The sequence below is a fragment of the Callithrix jacchus genome, chromosome 8 (genome assembly GCF_049354715.1).
Source record: "Callithrix jacchus isolate 240 chromosome 8, calJac240_pri, whole genome shotgun sequence".
Taxonomy (NCBI): Eukaryota; Metazoa; Chordata; class Mammalia; order Primates; family Cebidae; genus Callithrix; species Callithrix jacchus.
In genome coordinates, this window is record NC_133509.1 from 115767954 (window position 1) to 115794272 (window position 26319).

General features: G+C 35.7%; 1 protein-coding gene across 13 annotated transcripts in view; it reads right to left on the reverse strand.

The window, feature by feature from the left end:
* The window catches only part of CEP128 (centrosomal protein 128), a 449218-nt gene that overhangs the window by 306394 nt on the left and 116505 nt on the right, over window positions 1-26319 (reverse strand). For all 13 annotated transcript variants that reach the window (XR_013521735.1, XM_078336006.1, XM_035261203.3 and 10 more), the window contains one exon: window positions 24084-24235. Coding sequence is in view for 12 of the 13 variants with exons in the window: in XM_078336006.1 (XP_078192132.1) it covers window positions 24084-24235 (152 nt within the window). In the remaining variant the exon portion in view is untranslated. The remainder of the gene's footprint in view (window positions 1-24083; window positions 24236-26319) is intronic.

Genomic DNA, 26319 nt, shown 5'->3' on the forward strand with positions numbered 1-26319 from the left:
AGCTACAGCTGGGTGCCATTGTGAGAGCACAGCCATCATAGGACTACATCCTGCCCTGGGAACCACAGTCCCAACATCTACACATCCTAGGTGCTCACGGACATCTCCCAGTGTCTACCTACAGCGGCATAGAACAGGCTGAACCCAAAGGTAGTGCAGGGTCTGTAGTACTCAAGCACACAGGGAGTATGTCTCAGGGAAGGAAGGGTAGAGCACATCAAAAAAAGCAGCCCCTGAAACAAAGGATACCAAGGCAAGTACCTTTCAGAGCCCAAGAACTCACTGACTGGGACCATGAGAAGTGACCCCACCACCAGCAGTGGCACAAACTCTATGCTTGGCCTCACAAAGAGAGGGAGATCCCCTCCCACTGGCAGTGGTCTTTGTGCTCAGACTCACAAATAGAAAAATGAGATGCCTTCTCCCCCTCTGCACACTGCTGCAGGCACAGCCAGTGAAGTAGCCAGACGTCTGCCTGTATGGGGTTGTGCATGGCAACTATGCACAAATGGCAGCATAATCTCTGCACCCAGGCTTGTGTAAGGTCAGGATTCCTCCCCACCTCTGCATGACTATGCAGTGCTTTGCCATGGAAAGCAGGAGAGCCTGAGAACTACGTGTCTGGGCTATGTGTGGTGACCCTGTACTTCACCTGCCGCCAACATCAGCATACACCTCTTGGAACCCAGAGGGTTATCTTACCACTGCTACTGCCATCGCTCATACCACACCACCTGCTTAGGGGTCTGAGCATATACCTGGACCACCGCTACCACTACCTGCATGCAAGCAAGCCATATGAAGACCCAAAATCTGCCCTGGATCCCAAAATCAGGCATGCTCAGCCCACCATTGCCACTATGAAGAACAAAAGACTTGCCCACTTGATACCTCTATCCCCAGGAAAAATTCACCACAGCCTCCACTAATAACTGTACCCTAAACCACCAAGAAAACAACAGATACTGCTGATGCTTTTGACAGCTAAAGAAATCATATGGAGACGATGCTGCCACAGGCACCCAGAATAAAAGCCAAAGGGCCCTTCCCAACCAACACCATTGCTGCATCTTCAAGAAATATTCCTCCCTCAGAAACCAAATTCAAAAAATTGGAAGAAACAACCATTATGACAGATACACCAATATCAATGTAAGAACACAGGAAGCATGAAAAAGCAAGGAAATACACTTTCAAACAAAAACAGTAATTCCCCAGCAAGACATCTTAATCAAAAAAATTCACAGAATTCTGAAAAAACAATTCAAACTTGTGAAACTAAAGAAGCTCAGTGAAAGACAAGAAAATTACAAACAAATAATAGAAGGAAGTCAGAAAAACAATTTGAGATATAAATTAGAAATTTATGAAAGATACAGGTATCATAAAAAAGAACCAAGCAAGAATTCTGGAACTGAAGAATTCCTTGGATGAAACACAAAACACACTTGAAGGCTTCAACAACAGACTAGACCAAGCAGAAGAGAAAATCTCAGAAATCGTAGATCAATCCTTTAAAATGACTCAATCAGGAAAAAAAAAAATGAACACAGTATACATAATATTTGAGACACCAGAAAGTGACCAATATGAATTACCAGTACACCTAAGATGAGGAGGAAAGAAAGTGATTCAAAAACCTACCTAACAAAAGAATATATAAAAACTTACTATAGTCTTGCAAAATCTTTAGACAACAAGATACAGATGGCCCAGGGATCCCCAATAAGATACAATGCAAAAAGATATTCTCTATGGCCCATTATAGTCAAACTATCTGAAGTGAATCACAAACAGGAAATTCTAAAACCAGAGAGAGGAAAGCATCTAATTACTTATAAATGAACCCACATTAGACTAATAGTAAACTTCTCAGCAGAAACTTTATATACCAAAAGAGAATGGAAGGATATATTCAAGGTACAAAAAGGGGGAAAAAAGGTAGGCTAAGATACCATATCCAATATTATTATTTTTCATATATAAAAAATAAATTCTCTCACAGACAAGCCAAAGCTGAGGGAATTCAAAACTACTACATCACTATTGTCAGAAATGCTCAAGGGAGTCTTAAACCTGGAAATGAAAGCACAGAAGTTACCACCATGAAAATATAAAACTCACTGAGAAAGCAAATATAAAAATGAAAAAAAGACTCAAATTGGTACCACCACAGAAAATCAGCAAACCACAAGGACAATAAGAGAGAAAAAAGGGAAGAATATACAAAACAACCAGAAAACAATGAACGAATCGAAAAGAAAAAAAACTCACATATAAATAATATATCTGAATGTAAACAAATTAAATTCTCAAATTAAAATATACAGATTGACTAAATGGATTTTGAAAAACATGACCTAACTACATGCTTCCTACAAGAAATGTATTTTACCTATAGACAAATGTATGTTGAAAGTAAATGGATTTTTAAAAAATACATATATTTCACGTAAAGAAAAAAAAAGCAAGCAGAAATGGCTATACTTATATCAGATAAAAGAAACTTTAAGTCAAAAACAGTAAAGATAAAACCAAAAAATTCAAAGGTCGTTAAATAATGACAAAGAAATCAATCCAGTAACATGACATGACAATTCTAAATATGCACCCAACACAGGTGTGCCCAAATTCATTTAAAAAAATACTATTCAGCTAAAGAAAGATATAGAAATCAATACAATAATATTGTGGAATTTCAACTCCTCACTCACAGTATTAGTCAAATAATATAGACAGGAAATTGAAAAAAAAAAAAGAAAGAAACACTGGACATAAACTGGACTTTGGACCAAATAGATCTAACAGACATTTACAGAATATTTTATCCAACAACTACAGAATATACATTCTTCTCATCATCATATAGGATATTCTTGAGAATCAACCATATCTTAGGCCACAAAAAAAGTCTCAATAAATTTTATAAAATGAAAGTCATATGAAGTATCTTCTCAGACAACAATGGAATAAAATTAGGAATCAGTACTGAGAGAAACTTTGGAAACTCTACAAATGCATGGCAATTAAACAACATGCTCCTAAATGACTATTTGTTTAATAAAATTTTAAGAATTAAGATTTTTAAAACAAATGAAAATAGAAACAAAACCTATAAAGGAGAATCTCAGAATTTGAAGACCAATCTATTAAAATGATCCAGTAAGAGAAAAAAGAATAAAAACAAATGAACAGAGAATTCTGTGGAACATAGCAAAAGTAGCGCTGAAATGGAAGTTTAATAGCAATAAATGCCTACACTAAAAAAACACAAATATTTCAAATCTAACAATGCACCTCAAGGAACTAGATAATCAAGACAAAGCTCAAAATTGGCAGAAGGAAAGAAATCATAAAGATCAGAGCAGAACTAAACAAAAAAGACTAAAAAAGCAATACAAAGTATCAATGAATAAAATGTTGGTTATTCAAAAATAAAGAGAATGGATAGACCACTATCCTAGACTAACAAAGAAAAAAACCCAAGTAAACAAAATCAAACATTAAAAAGGAGACACAACAACAGACACCACAGAAATACAAAAGATCATCAGATTACTATAAATAAACATCAGAAAACAAACTGGAAAACCTAAAGGATTGAATAAATTCCTAGAAACATACAACCTCCAAAGATAGAATCATGGAGAAACAGAAAACCTGAATAGATCAACAATAAGCAGTGAGACAGATTCAGTAATAAAAATCACTCTAGCATAAGTATACAGAGGAGCTAGCACCATTTCTTCTGAAACTATTCCAAACAACTGAAAAGGAGAGACTCCTCACTTACACATTTTATGAGGCCAGCATCATCCTGACACCAAAACCTCATAGAGCTACCACAAGAAAAAGAAAACCACCAGTCAATATTCCTGATGAACACTGATACAAAACTTCTCAATAAAATCCTGGTAAACCAAATCCAGCAGCCTGTCCACCACAATCAAGTCAGCTTCATCCCTGGGATGCAAGGCTGGTTCAACATACACAAATCAGTAAAGATAATTAATCACATAAACAGAACTAAAGATAAGAACCATATGATTCTCTCAATAGACACAGAAAAGGTCTTTGATAAAATTCAAGATCTCTTCATGTTAAAAACTCTCAATAAACCACATACTGATGGAACCTATCTCAAAACAGTAAGCGGCATATATGACAAACACACAGTCAATATTATACTGAATGGGCAAAAGATGGAAGCATAACCCTTGGAAACTGGCACAAAACAAGGATGCCCTTTCTTACCACTCCTATTCAACATAGTACTGGAAGTTCTGGCCAGGGTATTCAGGCAAGAGAAAGCAGTATATTCGAATAAGAAAAGAGAAAGTCAAACTGCCCCTGTTTGAAGATGACATAATCCTATATCTAGAAAACCACAGTGTCTCTCAGCCCAAAAGCTTCTGAAACTGATAAGCAACTTCAGCAAAGTCTCTAGATACAAACTCAATGTGCAAAAGTCACAAGTATACCTATATACCAACAACAGATAAGCAGAGAGATACATCACAAATGAATTCCCATATACAATCACTACTAAGAGAACAAAATACCTATGTATGTAGCTAACAAGAGAAGTGAAGGTCCTCTTCAAGAGGAACTATTAACACAAGTCAGTTCTCAAGGAAATCAGAGAGGACATGAACAAACGGGAAAACATCCCATGCTCATGGATATGGAGAATATGAAATGGCCATACTGCCCAAAGTAATTCATAGATTCAATGTTATTCCCATTAAACTACCACTGACATTGACATTGATATTCTTTCACAAAATTAAAAACACTACTTTAAAATTTATATGGAACCAAAAACGAGCTGTATAGCCAAGAAAATCCTAAGCAAAAAGAACAAAACTGGAGGCACCTTGCTACCCAATTTCAAACTATACTATAAGGCTACAGCAACCAAAACAGCATGATACTGGTAACAGACATATACCAATGGAACAGAATAGAGAAATCAGAAATAAGACTGCACATCTACAACCATGTCATCTTCAACAAACTTAATGAAAACAAGCAATAAGGAAAGGATTCCCTATTTAATAAATGGTGCCAGGGGAACTGGCTAGCCATATGAAAGAAATTAAAATCGGACACCTTCCTTACACCTTATACAAAAATTAACTCAGGATGAACTAAGGACTTAAATGTAAAACCCAAAATTATAAAAACTCAAGAAGAAAAATCTAGGCAATACCATTCAGGACATAGGAATGGGCAAGGATTTCATGAAAACATACCAAAAGCAATTGCAACAAAAGTCAAAATTGACATATGGGATCTAATTAAACTAAAGAGCTTTGGCACAGCAAAAGAAAGCATCATCAGAGTGATCAGACAACCTACAGAATGGAAGAAAAATGTTGCAATCTATTCATCCAACAAAGTTCTAATATCTAGAATCTACAAGGAACTTAAGTAAATTCATAAGAAAAAAACAAACAATCCCACTAAACAATGGGCAAAGGACATAAATGGACAATTCTCAAAAGAAGAGGCACACTTGCAGCCAACAAACATATGAAAAAAAGCCCAACATCACAGATCACTGGAGAAAGGCAAATCAAAACGACAATGAGATATCATCTCATGCCAGTCAGAATGGCTATTATTTAAAAAGTCAAAAATGACCAGGAAGGTGGCTCATGCCTGTAATCCCAGCACTTTGGGAGGCCAAGGTGGGTGGATCACTTAAGGACAGGAGTTTGTGACCAGCTTGGCCAACATGGCGAAAACCAGTCTCTAATAAAAATACAAAAATTAACCAGGCACAGTGGTGAGCATCTGTAATCCCAGCTACTCGGGAGGTTTGAGCTTGAGAATCACTTGAACCTGGGAGTCAGAGGTTGCATTAAGCCAAGATCATGCCACTGAACTCCAGCCTCGGTGACAGAGTGAGACTTTGTCTCAAAAACAAAACAAAAAGTCAAAACCCAAGAGATGCTGGTGAGGCTGGGGAGACAAAGGAATACTTTTACACTGTTGGTGGGAATGTAAATTAGTTCAACCACTATTAAAGACCTAGAACCAGAAATACCATTTGACTCAGCAATCCCATTACAGAGTACATACCTAAAGGAATATAAATCATTCTATTATGTATATGCATGCACATATATGTTCACTGCAGTACTATTCACAATAGCAAAGACATAAAATCAACCGAAATGCCCATCAATTATAGACTGGATAAAGAAAATGTGCTACACATATACCACGGAATACAATGCAGGCATAAAAAGGAATGAGATCCTGTCCTTTTCAAGCACATGGATGGAGCTGGAAGCCATTATCCTTAGCAAACTAACACAAAAACAGAAAACTAAACACTACATGTTCTCACTTATAAGCGGAGCTGAACAAGAAGAACACATGGACACAGGGAAGGGAACAACACACACTGGGGTCTATCAGGAGGGTCAGGAGAGGGAGAGCATCAGGAAAAATAGCTAATGCATGGTGAAGCATGGTGGACTTAGTACCTAGGTGACAGGTTGCTAGGTGCAGGAAATCACCATGGCACCCATTTACCTGTGTAACAAACCTGCACATCCCACACCTGTACCCCAGAAATTCAAATAAAAGAAAAATTCTTTCATCAAAGAAAAGCCCAGGATCAGATGGGTTCACTGTGGAATTCTACCAAATGGATAAAGAACTAATACCAATCTTCCCAAAGTATTTTTAAAAATTGATGAGGTAGCAATTATCCCTAATGCATTGTACAAGGCCAACATTACTCTGTTACCAAAACTAGCCATGGACATAACAAAAAAAGAAAACTACAAAGCAACATTTCTTATGAACATAGATTGGGGAAAAAAAGAAAAAAACTTCAACAAAATACAGTAAATCAAATCCAACAGCACATCAAAAAGATACTAGACCATGATCAAATGGGATTTACAATAGGGATACAAGGGTGATTCAACATATGCAAATCCATAAGCATAATACATCACATCAACAGAATGAAGGAAAAAACCATATAACATCTCAATAGACACAGAAAAAGTGTTTGATAAAACTCAGCACCCTTCATGATAAAGTCTCTTAACAAACTAGGCATTGAAGAAACATGCTTTCAAACAGAAAGGCCATGCATGGCAAACCCACAGGTAACTTTACACTGAATGCAGAAAATTGAAAGCATTTCTCACTAAGAACTGAAACAAGAAAAGAATTCCCACTTTCACCACTCCTATTTAACATAGTACTGGAACCTAGCAAGAGCAATCAGACAAGAAAAAAATAAGTAAAAAGTAACTGAATTGGGAAAAAAAAAAAAAAAAGAAGTCAAATTGTTCCTCTTTGCAGATGGCATAATCTTAGAGCTAGAAAAACCAAAAGACTCCACCAGAAAAGCCTTAAGACTTAAAAACTCAGGAAAGTTACAGGATATAAAATCAACATCCAAATGTCAGTAGCCTTTCTATACATTGAATTAAACAGCTGAAAAAGAAATAAAGAAGGCAATCCTATCTATAAGAACTACCAAAAAATAAAATAAAACAAAATACCTAGCAATAAATATAACCAGGATGTGAAAGATCCCTACAAAGAAAACTATGAAAAAACTAATGAATGAGACTGAAAAGGACACAAGCTAATGGAAAAACATCCAATGTTCATGAATCAGAGGAATTAATACCATTAAAATGGCTATAATGACCAAAAGAATCTATAGGTTCAATTCAATCCCTTTCAAATCACCAACATATTTCTCACAGAAATAGAACAAACAATTCTATACTTTGGCCTTTCTTAATGCCAAACAAATAGCCCAGACAATCCTAAGCAAAAAGCAAAAAGCTAAAGACATCATATTATCTGAGTTCAAAACACATTATGAGAATACATTAACCAAAACAGCATGGTTTTGATATAAAATACACACATACATCAGTGAAACAGAATAGAGAACTCAGAAATAAATCCACTTACTTGCAGACAACTGATATTCAACGAAGTCACCATGAATATTTATTGAAAAAGGGACACCTATTCAATGAATTGTGCTAGGAAAACTGGATAACCATATGCAGAAGAATGAAACTGGACCCCTATCTCTTACCATATACAAAGTCAATTCAAGACCAATTAAAGACTTAAATATAAAACCCAAAACTATAAAACTACTAAAGAAAAAGAGGGAAAACACTTCAGGACATTGGGATAGGTAAAGATTTATGGCTAGCTAAGACCTGAAAGCACAGGCAGCAAAAAACAGATATATGGGACTATATTAAAGTAAAAACTCTGCACAACAAAGGAAACTATCAACAGAGTGAAGAGACAACTATGAAAAAGAATATGAAGATTTCTCAAAAACTAAAGACAGAACTACTATATGACCCAACAATCCAACTACACTGTATCTAGCCAAACAAAAAGAAGTATCTTAAAGGAATACCTGAACTCATATGTTTATTGCAGCACTATTAACAACAGCAAAGACATGGAATCAACTAAGTAACCACCAACAGATGAATGGATAAAGAAAATGCAGTATATATACACAATGGAATACTATTTGGACATGAAAAAGAATAAAATAGTATCATTTGCATCAATATGGATGGAACTGGAGGCATTTTGTCAAGTGAAATAAGCCAGACACAAAAATATGTAAACAACATTGTTTCACTCATGCATTGAGAGTTAAAACACTTGGTCTCATGGACATAGAGAATAAAACAGTAGATACCAGAGATTGGAATATGAGTAAGGATGATAAAGAGAGGTTATCAATACAAACACACTGTTAGAAGAAATAAGTTCTAACCTTTGACAGAAGCTAGGTTGAATATACTTAGCAACAATAGCATGAACATTTCAAAGTAACTAGAAGAGTGGACTCCAAATGATACCACCATACAACAATGATAAACACTTAAGGTGAGGGATACACCAACTACCTTGACTTGGCCATTATTCATTATTTGCATGTAACAAATATTCTTTTTTTCCCCCATCTATGTACCTCACAAATATGTAAATTATATATCAATAAAAGGGAAAAATGTTTAAGCATACTGACTTCAAGTGCTCATAGGTACATATGACTAACCTATATTGAACAGCACAGATATAAAACACGTCCACCACTGCAGAAAGTGCTATTGGATTATATTAACCTAGACATTGATATATAGAGCTAATAACATAATGGCTTGATATTCGTTATAATTTTCATCTCTTTTATATCTGTAAGTGAGCCCTTTTCTAATTTCAAATGTTGATCATGCATACTCTTTTTAATTTTACATAAGGGGGCAAAAAAATGTTTGTTCTCAATAAATATAAATAGGACAATAAGCTTGAGAATAGCAATGTGACTGAACATGATATAGTTTTTTAAATCTAGCTTTAAATGTCTGATCAAAGTTCACTCTACTTTGCTATTTGACTTTAATTATTGTCTTAGCTAAAATACATATCTCACTTGTTAATGTTAATAATTTATCTATAGACTGTGTTGGAGTTTTAAATGTCAATTGGGAATAGAGACAGTGTTATTAATTCCTTTCCAAACAGATGCCTTTCTTTTTCCTTTGATTATTACAGACTACTATGCTGTTAAATAATAGAAGAGTCTGCCTCATTAAAATCAACATTTCGTTTTTAAGTATGGTGTTTGCTATAAGGTTTATATACTGTTCAATATCAGGAAGTTTCTGTCTCATTCTTTTTATTAAGAGTTTCTCTAATGGATGTTGAATTTTCACAAGTGCTTTATTGTTACCTGTTGATTTTTAAAGGCTATTTTAAAAATCAGTTGGAAAATGGCATATATGTATGTGTGTGCATATATATGCATATATATGCAGGAGAGATACTAGGGCAGAAGCCCGTGTGTGTGTGTGTATGTGTATGTGTGTGTGTGTGTGTGTGTGTGTATGTGTATCTGTATGTGTGCGTGTATTATCCAGATAGATAACAGTCCTTTGGTTATTCTCTTCTGTGTGTGTGTATGTGTGTGTGTGTGTATGTGTGTGTGTGTGTGTGTATTATCCCTATAGACAGACAGATACATAGATAATAACAGTCCTTTGGAACTTTGCATAGATCAAAAACTCTATCTTTTTTATTTTCCACAAGATTTATATATTTTTAATTTTTTCACATTTTTATTTTAGGTTTGGGGACATATGTGCAGGTTAGTTACATGGGTAAATTGCATGTCATGGTAATTTATATGTAGGGTTTTTCAATCCTCACTCTATTCTCACCCTCCATCCTCCAGTAGGCCACAGTGTCTACAGTTCCTTTCTTTGTGCCCATATGTGCTCAATGTTTAGCTCCCATTTATAAAAGAGAACATGCAGTAATTGGTTTGCTGTTCCTGAGTTAATTGGCTCACGATAATGGCCTCCAGCAGCTCTATCTATGTTCCTGCAAAGGACATGATTTCATTAGCTTTATGGTTGCATAGTATTCCATGGTGTGTATGTACTGCATTTTATTTATCCAGTCCACTGTTGATGGGGATGTAGGATGGTTCCATTTCCTGTTATTGTGAATAGTGTTGCAATGGACATATATAGGTATGTCTTTATGATAAAAAGCCTTATATTGCTTTGGGTATATACCTAGTAATAAGATTCCTGGGTGGAATGGTAGTTCTGTTCTAGGTTCTTTGAGAAATCTCCAAACTGCTTTCCACAGTGGGTAAACTAATTTACATTGCAACCAGTAATGAGTAAATGTTCCTTTTCTCCACAACCTTGCCAGAATCTATTTTGTTTGTTTTCTTTAACTTTTCATTAACAGCCATTCTGATTGGTGTGAGGTGATACCTCACGGTGTGTTTGATTTGAACTTCTCTAATGATTAGTGACGTTGAGCACTTTTTTCATATGCTTGTTGGCCATGTGCATGTCTTCTTTCGAGATGTGTCTTTTCTTGTTCTTTGCTCATTTTTTAATGGCATTATTTTTTGCTCATTAATTTCTTTAAGTTTCTTACAGAATCTGGATATTAAACCTTTGTCAGATGCATAATTTGCAAATATTTTCTCCCATTCTGTAGGTTGTCTGTTTACTCTGTTGATAGTTTCTTTTGCTGTGCAGAAGTTCTTTAGATAGAAGTCACTTGCCAATTTTTGTTTTTGTTGCAATTGCTTTTGGAGTCTTTAACGTGAAGCCTTTGCTAGGGTTTATGTACACAATGGCATTTCCTAGGTTTTCTTCTAGGGTTTTTACAGTTTTAAATTTAACATTTAAGTCCTTAATTCATCTTGAGTTGATTTTTCCTTATTTAAAATTTGTTAAAGTCTAGTTTATAATTGGTTTTTCAATTGTGATTCATGTTTTTGGTACCCTAAGAAATCATTGTTCATCCAAATATTGTAAAAATTTTCTTTAAGAAATAATTAATTTTTTAATTGTTTTATTTTCTCCCATGTATGAGCTTGGAAATTACATACTCATTATTTTTCTTTTAGTGATACACTAAAAATCACTATATACATACTTCATTTAACATATAAATTTATAATTTTACAACTTCCTTCACTTTAGAATTAAGAATTTTAAACCATATTAACACAATACACACTTTCACACTTTCCCAAATTATGCAGTATTATTGATGTAATCCTTGTTTTATAAAGAATCGAAATGTGGAACAGCATTATTGTTTTTTAAGTCAATATTCATCTAGACTTTTCCCAAATTTTTATCCCATATACTGAACTTCATTACCTGCTATATCTTTGTTCTTTGTTTCTACTTGAGAAAAAATGTTACATACTTTCCTTAGTGCTGTTCTGCTGAAATTCAATTAATCAGTATTTGTTGTGTAGAAATTACTTTCTACTCTTTAAAGAAAACTTCACTGGATATAAACCTAGGCTGGCAATTATTTTCTGTAGCACTTTGAAATATCCTTCCATTCTTGTTTCCATTTTGATCTTTTAAGGTAACACATCTTCCTTGCCCCTTGCTGCATTTTGAGAGTTTTCTCATTCAAGTTGATTTTATTAATTTTACAAAAACATGTCTAGATGTGATTTTCACTGTATTCATTTTACTTGGGGTTCTTAGAGCTTCTAAAATATATACATTGATGTATTCTCTCTTCAAATATTGCTTTAGCCCTAGTCTCTGTCTTGAGGACTCCAATTATCTATATCAATATTAGAATATCAGACCTATTTACTATGCCCCACATATCTCTTATTAACTTTTCTGTATTTTCTATAATTTTGTCTTTTTGTTATTCGGCATAAATATTTTCTTCTGTTACACTATTTCTCCCAAAAAGAAAGACTTTCAGAAGGACAGTTTAAAGAGCGCAGCAGATCCTCTTCCTAGCACAACAACCATTATTTAACTGGTGATAATTATATTGGTTTAAAATATATATATTGTACCTGAAAACTTTCACAAGGGCCCAAGGCAAATAAAAATGTATTTATTCCCTTATCTCTCACCATATACAAAAATCAACTCAAGGTAAATTAAAGACTTAAATGTGAGACCTGAAGCTATAAAAATACTAGAAGAAAACCTAGGAAAAATACTTCTGGACAGTAGTCTAAGCAAAGATTCATAATTAAGATCTCAAAAGTACAAGCAACAAAAACAAAACAAACAAATGGGAATTAATTAAATTCAAAAGCTTCTGCACAGCAAAAGAAAAAATCAACAGAGTGAAAAGATAACTTGCCAAATGGGAGAATATATCTGTAAACTATACAAAGGATAGGAGTCATCCTTTTGCAATAGGAATGGAAGAGCCCCAAGCCCATTTCTTAAGATTTCGAGTTTCCACTGTCCTAATCCTAACTTCAAATCTCACTATGATTACATCTGTAGTTCAAGCGGCTTTTACAAAGTACCATTGACTGGGTGACTTATAAACAACAAAAACGTATTTCTCGCAGTTCTGGAAGCTGGAAGTCACTGATCTGAATACTACCTTGCATGGTCAGGTCCTGGTGAAGACCTTCTTTAAGCTGCAGACTGACAACTTTTTTATATCCCCACATGGAGGAAAGGCAATAAGCCAGCTCTCTGACCTCTTCTTAAAAGGGCATTAATCTCATTCCTGAAGACAGCCTCATGACCTTATTACTTCATGAAGTCCCCACCTCTAAATATTATTACTTTGGGGATTAGATTTCAAAATATGAATTTTGGGGGAACACAATATTCAGTCCATAATATTGTCCATCCATTCTGAAAGGGCCTGATTGTTCCAGGAAACCAACACTTCAGTGCTGAGTGTGAGTTCAATGACTGTCACTTTATTGAGAGCAAGGATTGTTTTGATTTGTGCATTCCTATAACCTAGGAATCATCAAAATGTATTCAGTAAAATACTGAATAGTTTTTTTCATTGCCAAGTAGAAGATAGGAAAAACAGAACATAAAACCTGAAACTAAACAACATATTAAATTATATAACCTAATCATACACATAGATGGAGGCCTCATAAAATACTTGAGTAATAATTATTAAAATGTGTCTACTATTCTCTTAAACCCTACCTACGTAACTATCCAGCTCTTATTTTCAGTTATATCTTGGTTGTAGGACTTGTAGTTGATTCTTTTGACAACTTCCTGACCTCTGCTAGAATTAAATATATGATCTAATTTTATAATATATTAACAATCATTATTTTAAAGTTGTTTTATATCTGAAGAGTCTATAAGCCTATTTACATTATTTACATTTCGTTTTTCCTTGTGGCTTTTGGTACAATGGTCTTGTTTCCTGGTATGCCAGTTAAGTTTGATTGAATGCTAGACGCTAGACACTGTATATGACAAATCATAGAAATAATACAAAGCTCTGGATGATCCTATCTTCCTCCCTAAAACATTTACTTTTGTCTTGATGGGAAGTTAGGATAGGGGTAGATCCAAAGCTATGTTACAGTGCTACAGTCTTTGTGAATAGAGTAAGTGTATTTTAAGTTCATTTGAAATCCTAGGGATTAACCCTCTGGGCATCCCAATTCTGAAATACTTACCAGAGTATTTCACAGCTCCTACCACAGTAGGAAGAGGATCTGCTGCGCTCTTTAAACTGTCCTTCTGAAAGTCTTTCTCTTTGAGAGAAATAGTGTAACAGAAGAAAATATTTATTCCTCTTCAGTGGGCCTATAAACTCTGCTCAGTTTGTAATCAGAAAACATTTCAGGAGAAAAGAAGGGCCAAATGTCAGAAATGCCACTCTGTACTTGCCTCCCCAACAAAATACTTGAACCCTCCTGCCCTTGCTGCCTAGAGATCGCTCTCTGAAACCTTCAAACATAAAAATATGTCCTAGCGGGACCGGGCACAGTGGCTCACACCTATAATCCCAGCGCTTTGGGAGGCAGAGGTGGGCGGATCACCTGAGGTCAGGAGTTCGAGAGCAGCCTGGCCAACATGGTAAAACCCCATCTCTACTAAAAATACAAAAATTAGCCGGGCAGTGGTCCTATGTGTCTATAATCCCAGCTACTAGGGAGGTTGAGGCAAGAAAATTGCTTGAACCTAGAAGACGGAGGTTGCAGTGAGCTGATACAGTGCACAGCCTGGGCAACAGAGTGAGACTCTATCTTAAAAATAAATAAATAATAAATAAAAAAAAATGCATTTATTCCCTTATCTCTCACCATATACAAAAATCAACTCAAGCTAAGTTAAAGACATAAATATGAGACCTGAAGCTATAAAAATACTAGAAGAAAACCTAAAACAAATTATTTTGGACATTGGTGTAAGCAAAAATTCATAATTAAGATCTCAAAAGTACAAGCAACAAAAACAAAACAGACAAATGGGACTTAATTAAATTCAAAAGCTTCTGCACAGGGAAAGAAAAAAATCAACAGGGTGATTTTTTTCCTTTTCCTCTTCCTTTAATGAGAATTGCCACAAGTTTGCCAAATTTATTAATCTTCTCTAAAAGCAAACAAAAGTCTAACATTTTATCATTATAGATTCCCCCAAAATAAGATGCTCTATAAACACATTCTTCACCCAAGTAAAGTACTAGAAATTAAACATGATTAATGGGTTTGAAAAACATCTTGATAACATTGACCTTTGTTTACATTAGTCATATGTTACTTATTAACAACTAAAAGAATGTTTTCTCCGTACATATAAATAATTTAGCTTTACTTTTTACAGAAATACTTTGTACTATTGGAACATTTTGAAGAGCATAATAGACCTGTTGAATTTTGTTACTGTTTAAGGCTGAGTACAATCTTATTTCCTTATACCCTTATAGAGAACTACCTGAAAACAAACATCTAAAAAACAATTTAATTTGCTAGTTAAAATGATATGCTATCAAGTTAAAATCACTCTAAAGATAAGGCAACTATAAAGACTACAGGAATAATGGATGAATAGTTAAAATTGGCTCAGTATAAAGTCTACTAACCCCCTTGCAACGGTATTTGAGGTAGCCAAGAACTGAATAACTATTAATTACTTAGATACTCAAGGAACATTATCTCATTTGTTTAGTGTCATCTATTTTTCCATAGCAAGTCCTTAAATAATTATTCCCAAAACTGTATTTTATCTTTCAAATTGCTTTATATATTTAATAGATTCACAGCTAATAAAGTTATCAATACTTCATATTTTCTGAGGAACCTGTTACATGTCACACATACACACACACACACACACAAATGTACAAAGCTAAAAATCACAAGGCCCCATTAACTTTTTTTAAGAGATGAAGTCTTGCTCTTTTACCCAGACTATAGTGAAGTGCTGTGAACATGACTCACTGCAGCCTCAATCTCCCAGACTCCAGTGATTCTCCTGTCTCAGCCCCCTGTATTATTCCATTTTCACACTGCTGATAAAGACATATCCAAGACTGGGCAATTTACAAAAGAAAGAGATTTAATGAACTTATAGTTCCACGTGGCTGGGGAGGCCTCACATTCATGGTGGAAGGAGAAAGGCACATCTGACATGGTAGCACACAAGAGAAGAGAGATTGCACAGGGAAGCTCTGCTTTACAAAACCATCAGATCTCATGAAACTTATTCATAATCATGAGAACAGCACAAAAAGGCCTGCCCCCATGATTTAATTACTTCCCACCAGGTCCCTCCCACAACATGTGGGGATCCAAGAAGAGATTTGGGTGGGGACACAGCCAAAGTATATATCATTCTGCTCCTGGCCCTTCCAAATCTCATGGCCTCAAATTGTAAAACCAATCATGCCTTCCCAAAGTCCCCAAAAGTCTTAGCTCATTTCAGCATTAACTCAAAAGTTCATAGTCCAAAGTCTCATCTGAGACAAGGCAAGTCCCTTTCACCTATGAGCCTGTAAAATCAAAAGCAAGTTAGTTACTTCCTAGATACAACAGCGGTACAGGCATTGGGTAAATACAGTCATTCCAAATGGGAGAAATTGGCCAAAACAAGGGGCTACTGGCCCCATGCAAGTCCAAAATCCAGCAGGAAAATCAAATCTTAAAACTCCAGAATGATATCCTTTGATTCCATGTCTCATATCCAAGTCACACCAATGCATGAGGTGGGCTCCCATGGCATTGTGCAGCTCCACCCCTGTGCCTTTGCAGGATACAACTCCCCTCCTGGCTTCTTTCACAGACTGGCATTGAGTGTCTGAGGCTTTTCCAGGTATACAGTGCAAGCTGTTGGTGGATCTACTATTCTGGGGTCTGGAGGACAGTGGACTTCTTCTCACAACTCCACTAGGCAGTGCCCCAATAGGGACTATGTGTGGGGGCTCTGACCCTGTATTTTCCTTCCACACTGCCCTAGCAGAGGTTCTCCAAGAAGGCCCTGCCTCTGCACCAAGCTTCTGCCTGGGCATCCAGGCATTTCCATACATCCTCTGAAATCCAGGTGGAGGTTCCCAAACCTCAACTCTTGACTTCTGTGCACCTATACATTCAACACCAGGTGGAAGCTGCCAAAGATTGGAACTTGCACCCTCTGAAGCAACCACTCTACATTGGCCCTTTCAGCCATGGCTGGAGTGGCTGGGAGGCAGGGCACCAAGTCCCTAGGCTGGACACCACATGGAGATCCTGGGCCCAGTCCATAAAAGCACTTTTTCCTCCTAAGCCTCTGGGCCTGAGATAGAAGGGGCTACTGCCAAAGACTCTGATATGCCTTGGAGACATTTTTCCCATTGTCTTGGAGGTTAACATTCAGCTCCTCATTACTTATGCAAATTTCTGCAGGCAGCTTGAATTTCTCCTCAGAAAATGAGATTTTCTTTCATATTGCATTGGCAGGCTGCAAGTTTTCCAAACTTTTATGCTCTACTTCCCTTACAAAACTGAATGCCTTTAACAGCACCCAAGTCCCTTTTTGAATGCTTTGCTGCTTAAAAATTTCTTCTGATAGATATCTTAAATCATCTCTCTCTAGTTCAAAGTTCCATAAATCTCAAGGGAAGGAGCAATATGCCACCCATCTCTGCTAAAACATAACAAAGAGTCACCTTTGCTCTGGTTCCCAATAAGTTGCTCATTTCTATCTGGGACCAACTCAGCCTGATCTTTATTTTCCATATAGCTATCAGCATTTCAGGCAAAGCCATTCAGCAAGTCTCTAGAAAGTTCCAAACTTTCCCACATTTTCCTGTATTCTTTTGAGTCTTCCAAACTGTTCCAACTCCTACATGTTACCCAGTTCCAAAGTCACTTCAACATTTTTGGGTATCACAGCAGCACTCCAATTCCAGTACCAATTTACTGTATGAATCTGTTTTCATGCTGCTGATAAAGACATACCCGAGACCAGGCAATGTACAAAAGAAAGAGGTTTAATGGACTTACAGTTCCACGTGGCTGGGGAGGCTTCACAGTCATGGCGGAAAGTGAAAGGCATGTCTTACATGGTGGCAGACAAGAGAAGAGCTTGTACAGGGAAACTCCGCTTTACAAAACCATCAGATCTCGTGAGACTTATTCACTATCATGATAAAAGCATGGGAAAGACCTGCCCCCATGATTCAATTACCTCCCACTGGGTCCCTCCCACAACAGGGAGATTCAAGATGAGATTTGGGTGGGGACACAGGCAAACCATATCACCCTCCAAGTAGCTGGGGTTACAGGTGCATGCTACCACACCCAGCTATTTCTTGTAAATATGTGGTTTCACTATGTTGCTCAGGCTGGTCTTGAACCCCTAAGCTCAGGCAATCCACCAGCCTTAGCCTCCCAAAGTGCTGGGATTACAGGCAGGACCCATCATGCCTGGCCCTATTTAATTTACATGTAAAAAACATGAGGCAGAAATTATTGTGGTTTCAGAAAATAAAGAAACTTTAAAATAGATACTTTATTTCTAAACTTTTTTAGTGGCCACATTAAAATGACAAACTAGTCAGTATTAGTAATACATTAAAGAGAAAATTATTCAATCCACTTCTGCTTTCTGACTTTGTAGAAATATCCACACAACGCAGAGTTAAAGAAAACAGAAAACTACCTTTCTTCATAACTCCCAAAACTCATTTCTTCATACAGATGAAATATCTGAGAACTAAACTAAGTCTTCCTAGGTATAAAGGTTAATTTAGTTATAGGATTTTTACTTGTAGAACATCTCTGCCAATAGTCTTCTTCGTGAAAAATATAGAAGTATAGAGCATTTAGTAATCTGCCCACAAATCAGAGTAAATTTGGTTAATAACAAAATCAAAACTCCTTTCCACTAGATACAAGAATTTTATTAATAGCTTATCTCTCCAAAGTTGTGGCCAATATTTGTTTTCTTTATAATTTAATCTGGGTATTAGAAATTACTTACTACTCAGGCAATAGCTTATTTTACAATATGCACTTAGATAAGGAAGAAATTAAGATTTAACAAATGAAGTAGAACATGAAATTACAACCAGGGTAATTAAGGTCTCTAAGACCTTTGGTCTCCAAAATGGGTTTAATCTTGTTATTAAAACTAATATTGAAGCAGGAATTGTCATACAGTAAAATGGTCAGCTTTATGGAAGAAATGCATGAATCAAGAGTTTATGCTAAAACAATGGTAAAAGAAACAACCCTCCTTCTGTTTCTATTGTACTAATCATAAAAATAAGTTATTGTTGATTATCCTTTCTTTTTTCTACCATTCTCTCTCTTTAAAAAAATTAAAATCTGGCATTACACTCCCAAAGTTTCTGCTAATGAATTATCATGTCAGTTGTCACTCAATTATCACTTTCGACATTTAATCTAAATTATGTTCAGCACCTTGTTTTTTTCTTTCTTTGAGGTTCTTCCTTGAATTTAAAAGTCAAATTTTTTTTCAAGAAGAGTAAGTTGATGGAAGATAGAGGGAGAGATTAAATCAGGAGAAATCATTGATCAAGGATGCTTGGAATTCTTATGAATACAAATAGCCTATCAACGTTAACAAGGTTCAACTTGAGTTTAGAAGAAAGGAAAAGTGTACTTAGTATTTTCTATGCATGTACAGATTCAATGTCTTAGGTACAATTTAAAAGGTAAATTTTGCAAACTCAAATGTAGCTTTCTTCTATTGTTTTTTAGGAGCCATTTTTACTGTTTTTCTCTAATATAAATTAACTGCTTGAAGTATATACTCTGGATCAGTAAAAACTAATGCAATTAGTGATAGTTAGTAAAGATCCCCTTAAATACCAACAATTCTTCCAGAAATGGATGTGCTTTTAAGAAATGACCATATAGCAAATATTAACTTTAAAAATAACAATAAAATTTTTACAACTTATTATTTCATTCAACAAATACTAATTAAGCACCTAGTATAGCTAAAACTGTGTGGGAGCACATAGGGTCACAGAAATAAAACTTGTTTCTTAAAGCATTTATAATCTGAACAGGAATAGAAGCTTTAAATTCATACGTAGCTCCCAGAATGCCACAAGTTTGAATTATAACATGAATGCATACTGGTAAGGGGCCCAGAGCAAAATCTGTGCACAGCAACATATCAAAAGAAAAATTGAACCTTAGATTGAGCATCAGAGTGGAAGCATAGAAGATTGCTGGAATAAGAAGAGATGTCAGTTCAACAGACTCCAAGAATTAAGACAGAATCTAGCTGAAGTAAATAGCATCTCTGGTTATAAGGACTCTGCAAAAAAGGAGCTGGGGGGTTGAGAAGGTCTACTATAATCATGAACAAGCAGCCCTTAAAACATCATTATTCTCTGATTCTGTGTTCATTAAACAATTTTTTGGTTACTAATTCTAAAACCAGAAAATTGGGAGATTGGTGCCCTGCACAATAGAATACTGTTTTAATATCTGTAGAGAATGATGGTTTCTAGGTTCACCCACGTCCCTACAAAGGACACGAACTCATCGTTTTTACGGCTGCATAGTATTCCATGGTGTATATGTGCCACATTTTCCCTGTCCAGTCTATCATTCTCAGCAACTGACACAAGAACAGAAAATCAAACACCACATGTTCTCACTCACAGGTAGGTGTTGAACAATGAGAATACATGGAAACAGGGAGGGGAGCATCACACATTGAGGTCTGTGGGAGGGAACTACGGGAGGGACAGTGTGGGGTGGGGAGTTGGGGAGGGATAACATGGGGAGAAATGCCAGACATAGGTGATGGGGAGGAAGGCAGCAAACCACATTGCCATGCATGTACCAGTGCAACATCCTGCATGTTCTTCACATGCACCCCAAAACCTAAAACACAATAAAGTATATATATACACTTTATATACATATATATATAAAGAAAATAGCACACAATAAAAAAAAAAAAATATATATATATATATATATATATCTTTAGATGACTCCAATAGGGTAAATCAGTGAAGTGGTACTCTTTTATGTATTCGGTCTACGCAAAAGTAATTGCAAAAACCACATTACTGGCTATACTTCTCTCTTCTGAGTTGCATTGTTAATATGAGCCAGTCCCCTGGGTCACACACAGAAAACTCAACTTTCCAGATGTGAGGACAAGACCTTGAAACATGATGTCTCCACCACGGTAAGGGCACCAAAGCTCACTCTGTCTTGGTGACAGGGCTGCTGGCTTTCTCCTGAATCTCTTTCTAATTTACTTTGGTCCACCTTGAATGTGGTTTGTTTTTTTTTTTTTTTTTTGAAATGGAGTTTCACTCTGTGACCCAGGCTGTAGTGCAGATGTGTGATTTCAGCTCACTGCCACCTCCACTCCCAGGTTCAAGCAATTCTCCTGCCTCAGCCTCCCAAGAAGGTGGGATTACATGTGCCTGCTACCATGCCCAGATAATTTTTGTATCTTTAGTACAGATGGGGTTTCACCATGTTGGCCAAGCTGGTCTCAAACTCCTGACCTCAGGTAATCCACCTGCCTCAGCCTCCCAAAGTACAAGATTACAGGTGTGAGCCACCTTGCCCAGCCCACTTTGAAATTTTTAACAAAACATATCCAGATTACTTCAAGAGAGTGTGAGAAAGGCACCATAAGAATAGCGATATGGACAAAAGCATTATTCAGAAAGAAGAATTATCATTTATAGCTGATATAATCCAAAAAAAGGTCCATGGTGGAAAAAGTTTAGGAGTTCCACAAAAAGAAAAGACATTCAAAGTTGTTCACAGAAACAGTGAACAACTGGAACAAAGGAAAAAAAGATGGAACTGAGGAGGGAAGTTTAAGACAAAAGGAATTATTTGACAAGACCACATGTGAGATTCCATAGGAGAGCTATAAGAAAGTGAAGGTTAAAAAGGGAAACATCGATGATTGAACAAATCATAAGAACTAATACTATATATGTGTTCTTGGGCCTGACCAATAATCTCATTTTGTGCATCTTTTTTATTCATATTTGGTCTCTGAAAAGCAACTAAAGAAGATTACTCTCTCTTTTTTAACTGAATGTATAAGGCAACAACTTCGTACTACCTGATATTTTCAAGAAACAAAGCAGAGACTAATTTCAAGAAAATTCTCCATTGTTAGAGGTGGCAATAGAGTAGTCTACATCCTAATATCTCACAAAATCTGCATAAGGCATCTCTTTGAGAATAGTTTGGGAACAAAGATATTCAAATGGCCTCCAAAAGGTGCCGTAAGAATATTAGTGACATGGACAATAATCTTGTCCCATCTTAATAGTTCTTTTACAATGAAAAATAAAGTGTAATCAGAAGTGTCACTAAATCAGAAACAACAGCTGCAAAGTTAATTAACTATTTTATTGTCCAAAATAAGAAAATCTGAAAAATAAATTAGTTAATGCTAATGTCTTACAGGGATAAACACTGTCTTTATGATGTCCTTTGCAATGGCATCTAGAAAAAAATTTATTATCGAAAAGAAATTTATTCTTAGAAGCAAGACAAACTCAAAGGACTTTCTGTATCAATTTTATTTTTATTTTTACTTATTTTTTAGAGACAGAGTCTCACTATGTCACCTAAGCTGGAGTGCAGTGGCACAATCACAGCTTGCTGCAGCCTTGAACTCTTGCCTCAAGCAATCCTCTCACCTCAGCCTCCTGAGTAGCACTACAGGCACAAGCCAGTGCTCCCAGCCTGCATCTAATTTAGATTCACTGTGAGAAACAGAGAATTGGCTGCATTTGTGTTCTTTGCTATGCTGCCAGCACCTAGAACAGAGGCTGGCAGGTAACAGGCAGACAATAATATTTGATGTGTGAGTAAAAACCTCTCCTCTATTTGTTTTTCACACGCAAACTCTATACAACCAAACCAAACTAACCCGAGGGGATTCAAATTCTTCTCCTAACCCATATGAAACTGTAAAAGAACTATTAAGGTAGGACAAATGGAAAGCTAGGAATCTTGAATAAGAGCATTATTAGGCTATCATAAATGATTTTTTAATGCTCACATATTTGAGATTTTTTTCCAATTTATACCATGATGGCAAGTGAAAAAAACAATGTGAAGGAAGGAAAGAAGGGAGGGAGTACCAACGTGTGGTTATGAACACAGAGCAAAGGGATTTTTTAGTTCTATCCAGCATAGTTTTTTAAAAAATACATCACTTCAACAAAATAATCATATTTTAACATTTTCATTAGCAGGATCAAAGGCTAAAATAATACCCATGAAGCAAACTTTAAAAGTTGTATAATTACCATTGCTCTGAGACTATTTCAAGTAAGTCTTTATTGAACATGTAGAGGGCTTTGTAAAGAATACGTCAATATTTCAGTATCTTTACAATCTGAATCTTGAACCAAATTTAAAAGACATTTTCTACTGATGTGCTGACAAGATGAAAGAGAAACACAGACAAGAAACATTAAACATTTCCTTTGGGTTATATAAAATTAGGTACTTTTAACACCAATTTTCTACCTCTCATTTTAATTTTGGAAATACTTCAAATGCAACTTATTACAATTAGAACACAACTTCACTCATAAAAACAGATACAGGGAGAATTAATACATATCTATTTCCAAATGTGTCATCCATTTTTAATCTAATTTGCATAATTGTCATTTGAATTAAGCCATTTCCCTTTTTGAGGTCTTTTCCTTTGATTTTTAATATATACTGATAATCACCTCATCTATGCCAGATAAAAGCAGGAAATGGTAGCTGCCTAGTTACACTTCATTCATGATTCCCACATCATCCACGATTGCTACACAACTCTAAATTAATGGAGGCATCGCAGCTCCATCTCATGTAGAACAACTAGAGGTATGAAAACCTTCGTGGATCCAAAGAGGAATTATCAGTAACACCTTTTTAATATGCATTCTGCAAGTTTCACCTGCAAAATAAATAATAATTCACTGTTCCCTCAAAGAAAAAAGGTCCCTTTTGTCTGTAGAAAGGGTTCAGTTGCTATTAGAACAAAAATATTTTCCAATTTAGAAATAGTAAAGAATTTTTCTGTGAAATAATAAAGGAAAATAATCCTGATTCCTGGTTTGGGGATCCTGAATTAAAAAGAAATGAATGCATAGGAATTTCTACATATAAGAAAATTAGTCATTAATATTATATTATCAATATTCAAACTAGGGTTCATAAAATATCTTTATATTAAAATTTCATTCAGCAATTCCATGAAATAAAATTAAAATATTTCTAATACAGTTTAAAAAGAGAAAGTCACCTCTACTTGTGCTGCCAAATGTGCTTTTTCATTGTCTTTTCGCTCCATGCACCGTTTCACTTCCTCTAACTCAGATGCCATTGCATTGAAGTTCAGCTGCACTCTCAAATCTGACATCTGCTTCTCCAGATCCTGTTTTTCCCGCTCAACCCCTTAAAAGACAAAATGTGAAGTTCAACAGTTGTTCTTTATTCACAGGAGAATGTACTTTCAAATAGTACTGAGCCGTGGTGTTTCCATATTCTAGCTAACATAATACATTTATTGACACTGTTACTCAACAGAATTTACCAGCCTGTTGTCTCAAGTTTTATACAGTTTTCAAAAACACATACATTGCTATGTCATCAAATATTATTCCAGTTTGATACTAAAACTTAAAATATTACCTGATTTCTACTGCAATTTATTTCAAGAAAATCATACACATTTTTAAATTTAATTTTCCTCACACCTCTACACTATCTCCAAACAGTAAAACAAAAATAAATAATATAAAAATTCATACTCAATGAGCTTACATCCTGATGTGGTTTGGCTGTATCCCGACCCAAACCTCATCTTGAATTATAGTTCCCATAATTCCCACATGCTATGTGAAGGGACCAAGTGGGAGGTAACTGAATCATGAGGTTAGCTCTTTCCATGCTGTTCTCATGATAGTGAATGAGTCTCACAAGATTTGATGGTTTTATAAAGGAGAGTTCCCCTACATAAGCTCTCTTGCCTATCACCACGTAAGATGTGCCTTTGCTTCTCCTCTTCTCCTTTCCCTTCCATCATGATTGTGAAGCCTCCCCAGCCATGTGAACCTATTAGTCCACTAAATCTCTTTCCTTTACAAATTATACAGTCTCAAGTGTGTCTTTATCGGCAATGTGAGAACAGGCTAATACACATCCCAAAAATAGAGACAAAATATAAAGTACTTTATGGAGTCTAAAATGTCAACAATTGGAACATAAACTGTCACTTTAAAACTACTATCTTTCTAGTGGTTTTCTTTCCAGAAAAAAAAAAAAAGGAGAGAATGAAAGAAGAAAACAGTAACAAATCAAATGTATACATCATTCATAAAATACATTCCAACTTCAGAATATTAGTGTTCAAAATTATACATGTTAGAATGTAAGACATATGGGCATTTCAATAGGATAAGATCACTGATAGATACATGTGATTATACAGAAAGAGTACAAACAGGAAAAGGGATTAGCTCCATCTCAGTGAGGAACTAAGGTAGGAAGAACAGAGATATAAGTCAGACTTAGGAATGAATACAAAATTTCTCCAAGTAAAGGAGAAGTTGGGGTGTATTTAGGGAAAGAACATACCATAAAGCATACAAAAGGTACAAAATTGAATTTAACATTCAGGTAATTGCACACACAGCAGTTTGTTTTCTCTTTAGACGGAGTCTCGCTCTATTACCCAGGTTGGAGTGCAGAGGCACAATCTCAGCTCACTACAACCTCTGCCTCCCAAGTTCAAGCAATTCTCCTGCCTCAGCCTCCCGAGCAGTTGAGACTATAGGTGCCCACCACCATGCCCGGCTAATTTTTGTACTTTTAGTAGAGAGGGGGTTTCACAATATTGGCCAGGCTGATCTCCTGACCTCATGATCTGCCCGCTTTAGCCTCCCAAAGTGCTGATTACGGGTGCGAGCCACCGCACCCGGCCCCACAGTAGTTTTACGCAGCTAATACATTTCATATGATATCAGTGTGGGAGGAAGGAGAGTCAACAGAGTTTGTGTTGCTAGGAAACTTAGAATTTATGCTACAAACCAAGTGTCAGCAAACATTTTCTATAAAGGATCAGATAATAAATATCTTAGCTATATGACTTCTGTCACAACTAGCCAGTTCCACCATTATATTGCAAAAGTAGCCTAGACAGTGTGTAAATGAAAGGGAGTAGCTGTGTTTCAATAAAGCTTATTTACAAAAATAGGTGGCAGTCTGGATTTGGCCCATGAGCCCTATTTTCCCTACTTCTGATAGTTCTCCAACCAGCAAATGTACATATTTATCTATTTGTAAATGTATTTGATCATTTTATAAACATATATTTTATTTATATATATGTGTGTATATGTATATTTGTGTGCATATAACTTATGTCTCAATAATATGTATATATCAATATGTTTCCTGATATATATACATGGATGTAACATTAGAATGAAGATATTATATAAAATATGAAGGCACCTATATGTATACTTTATGAAACA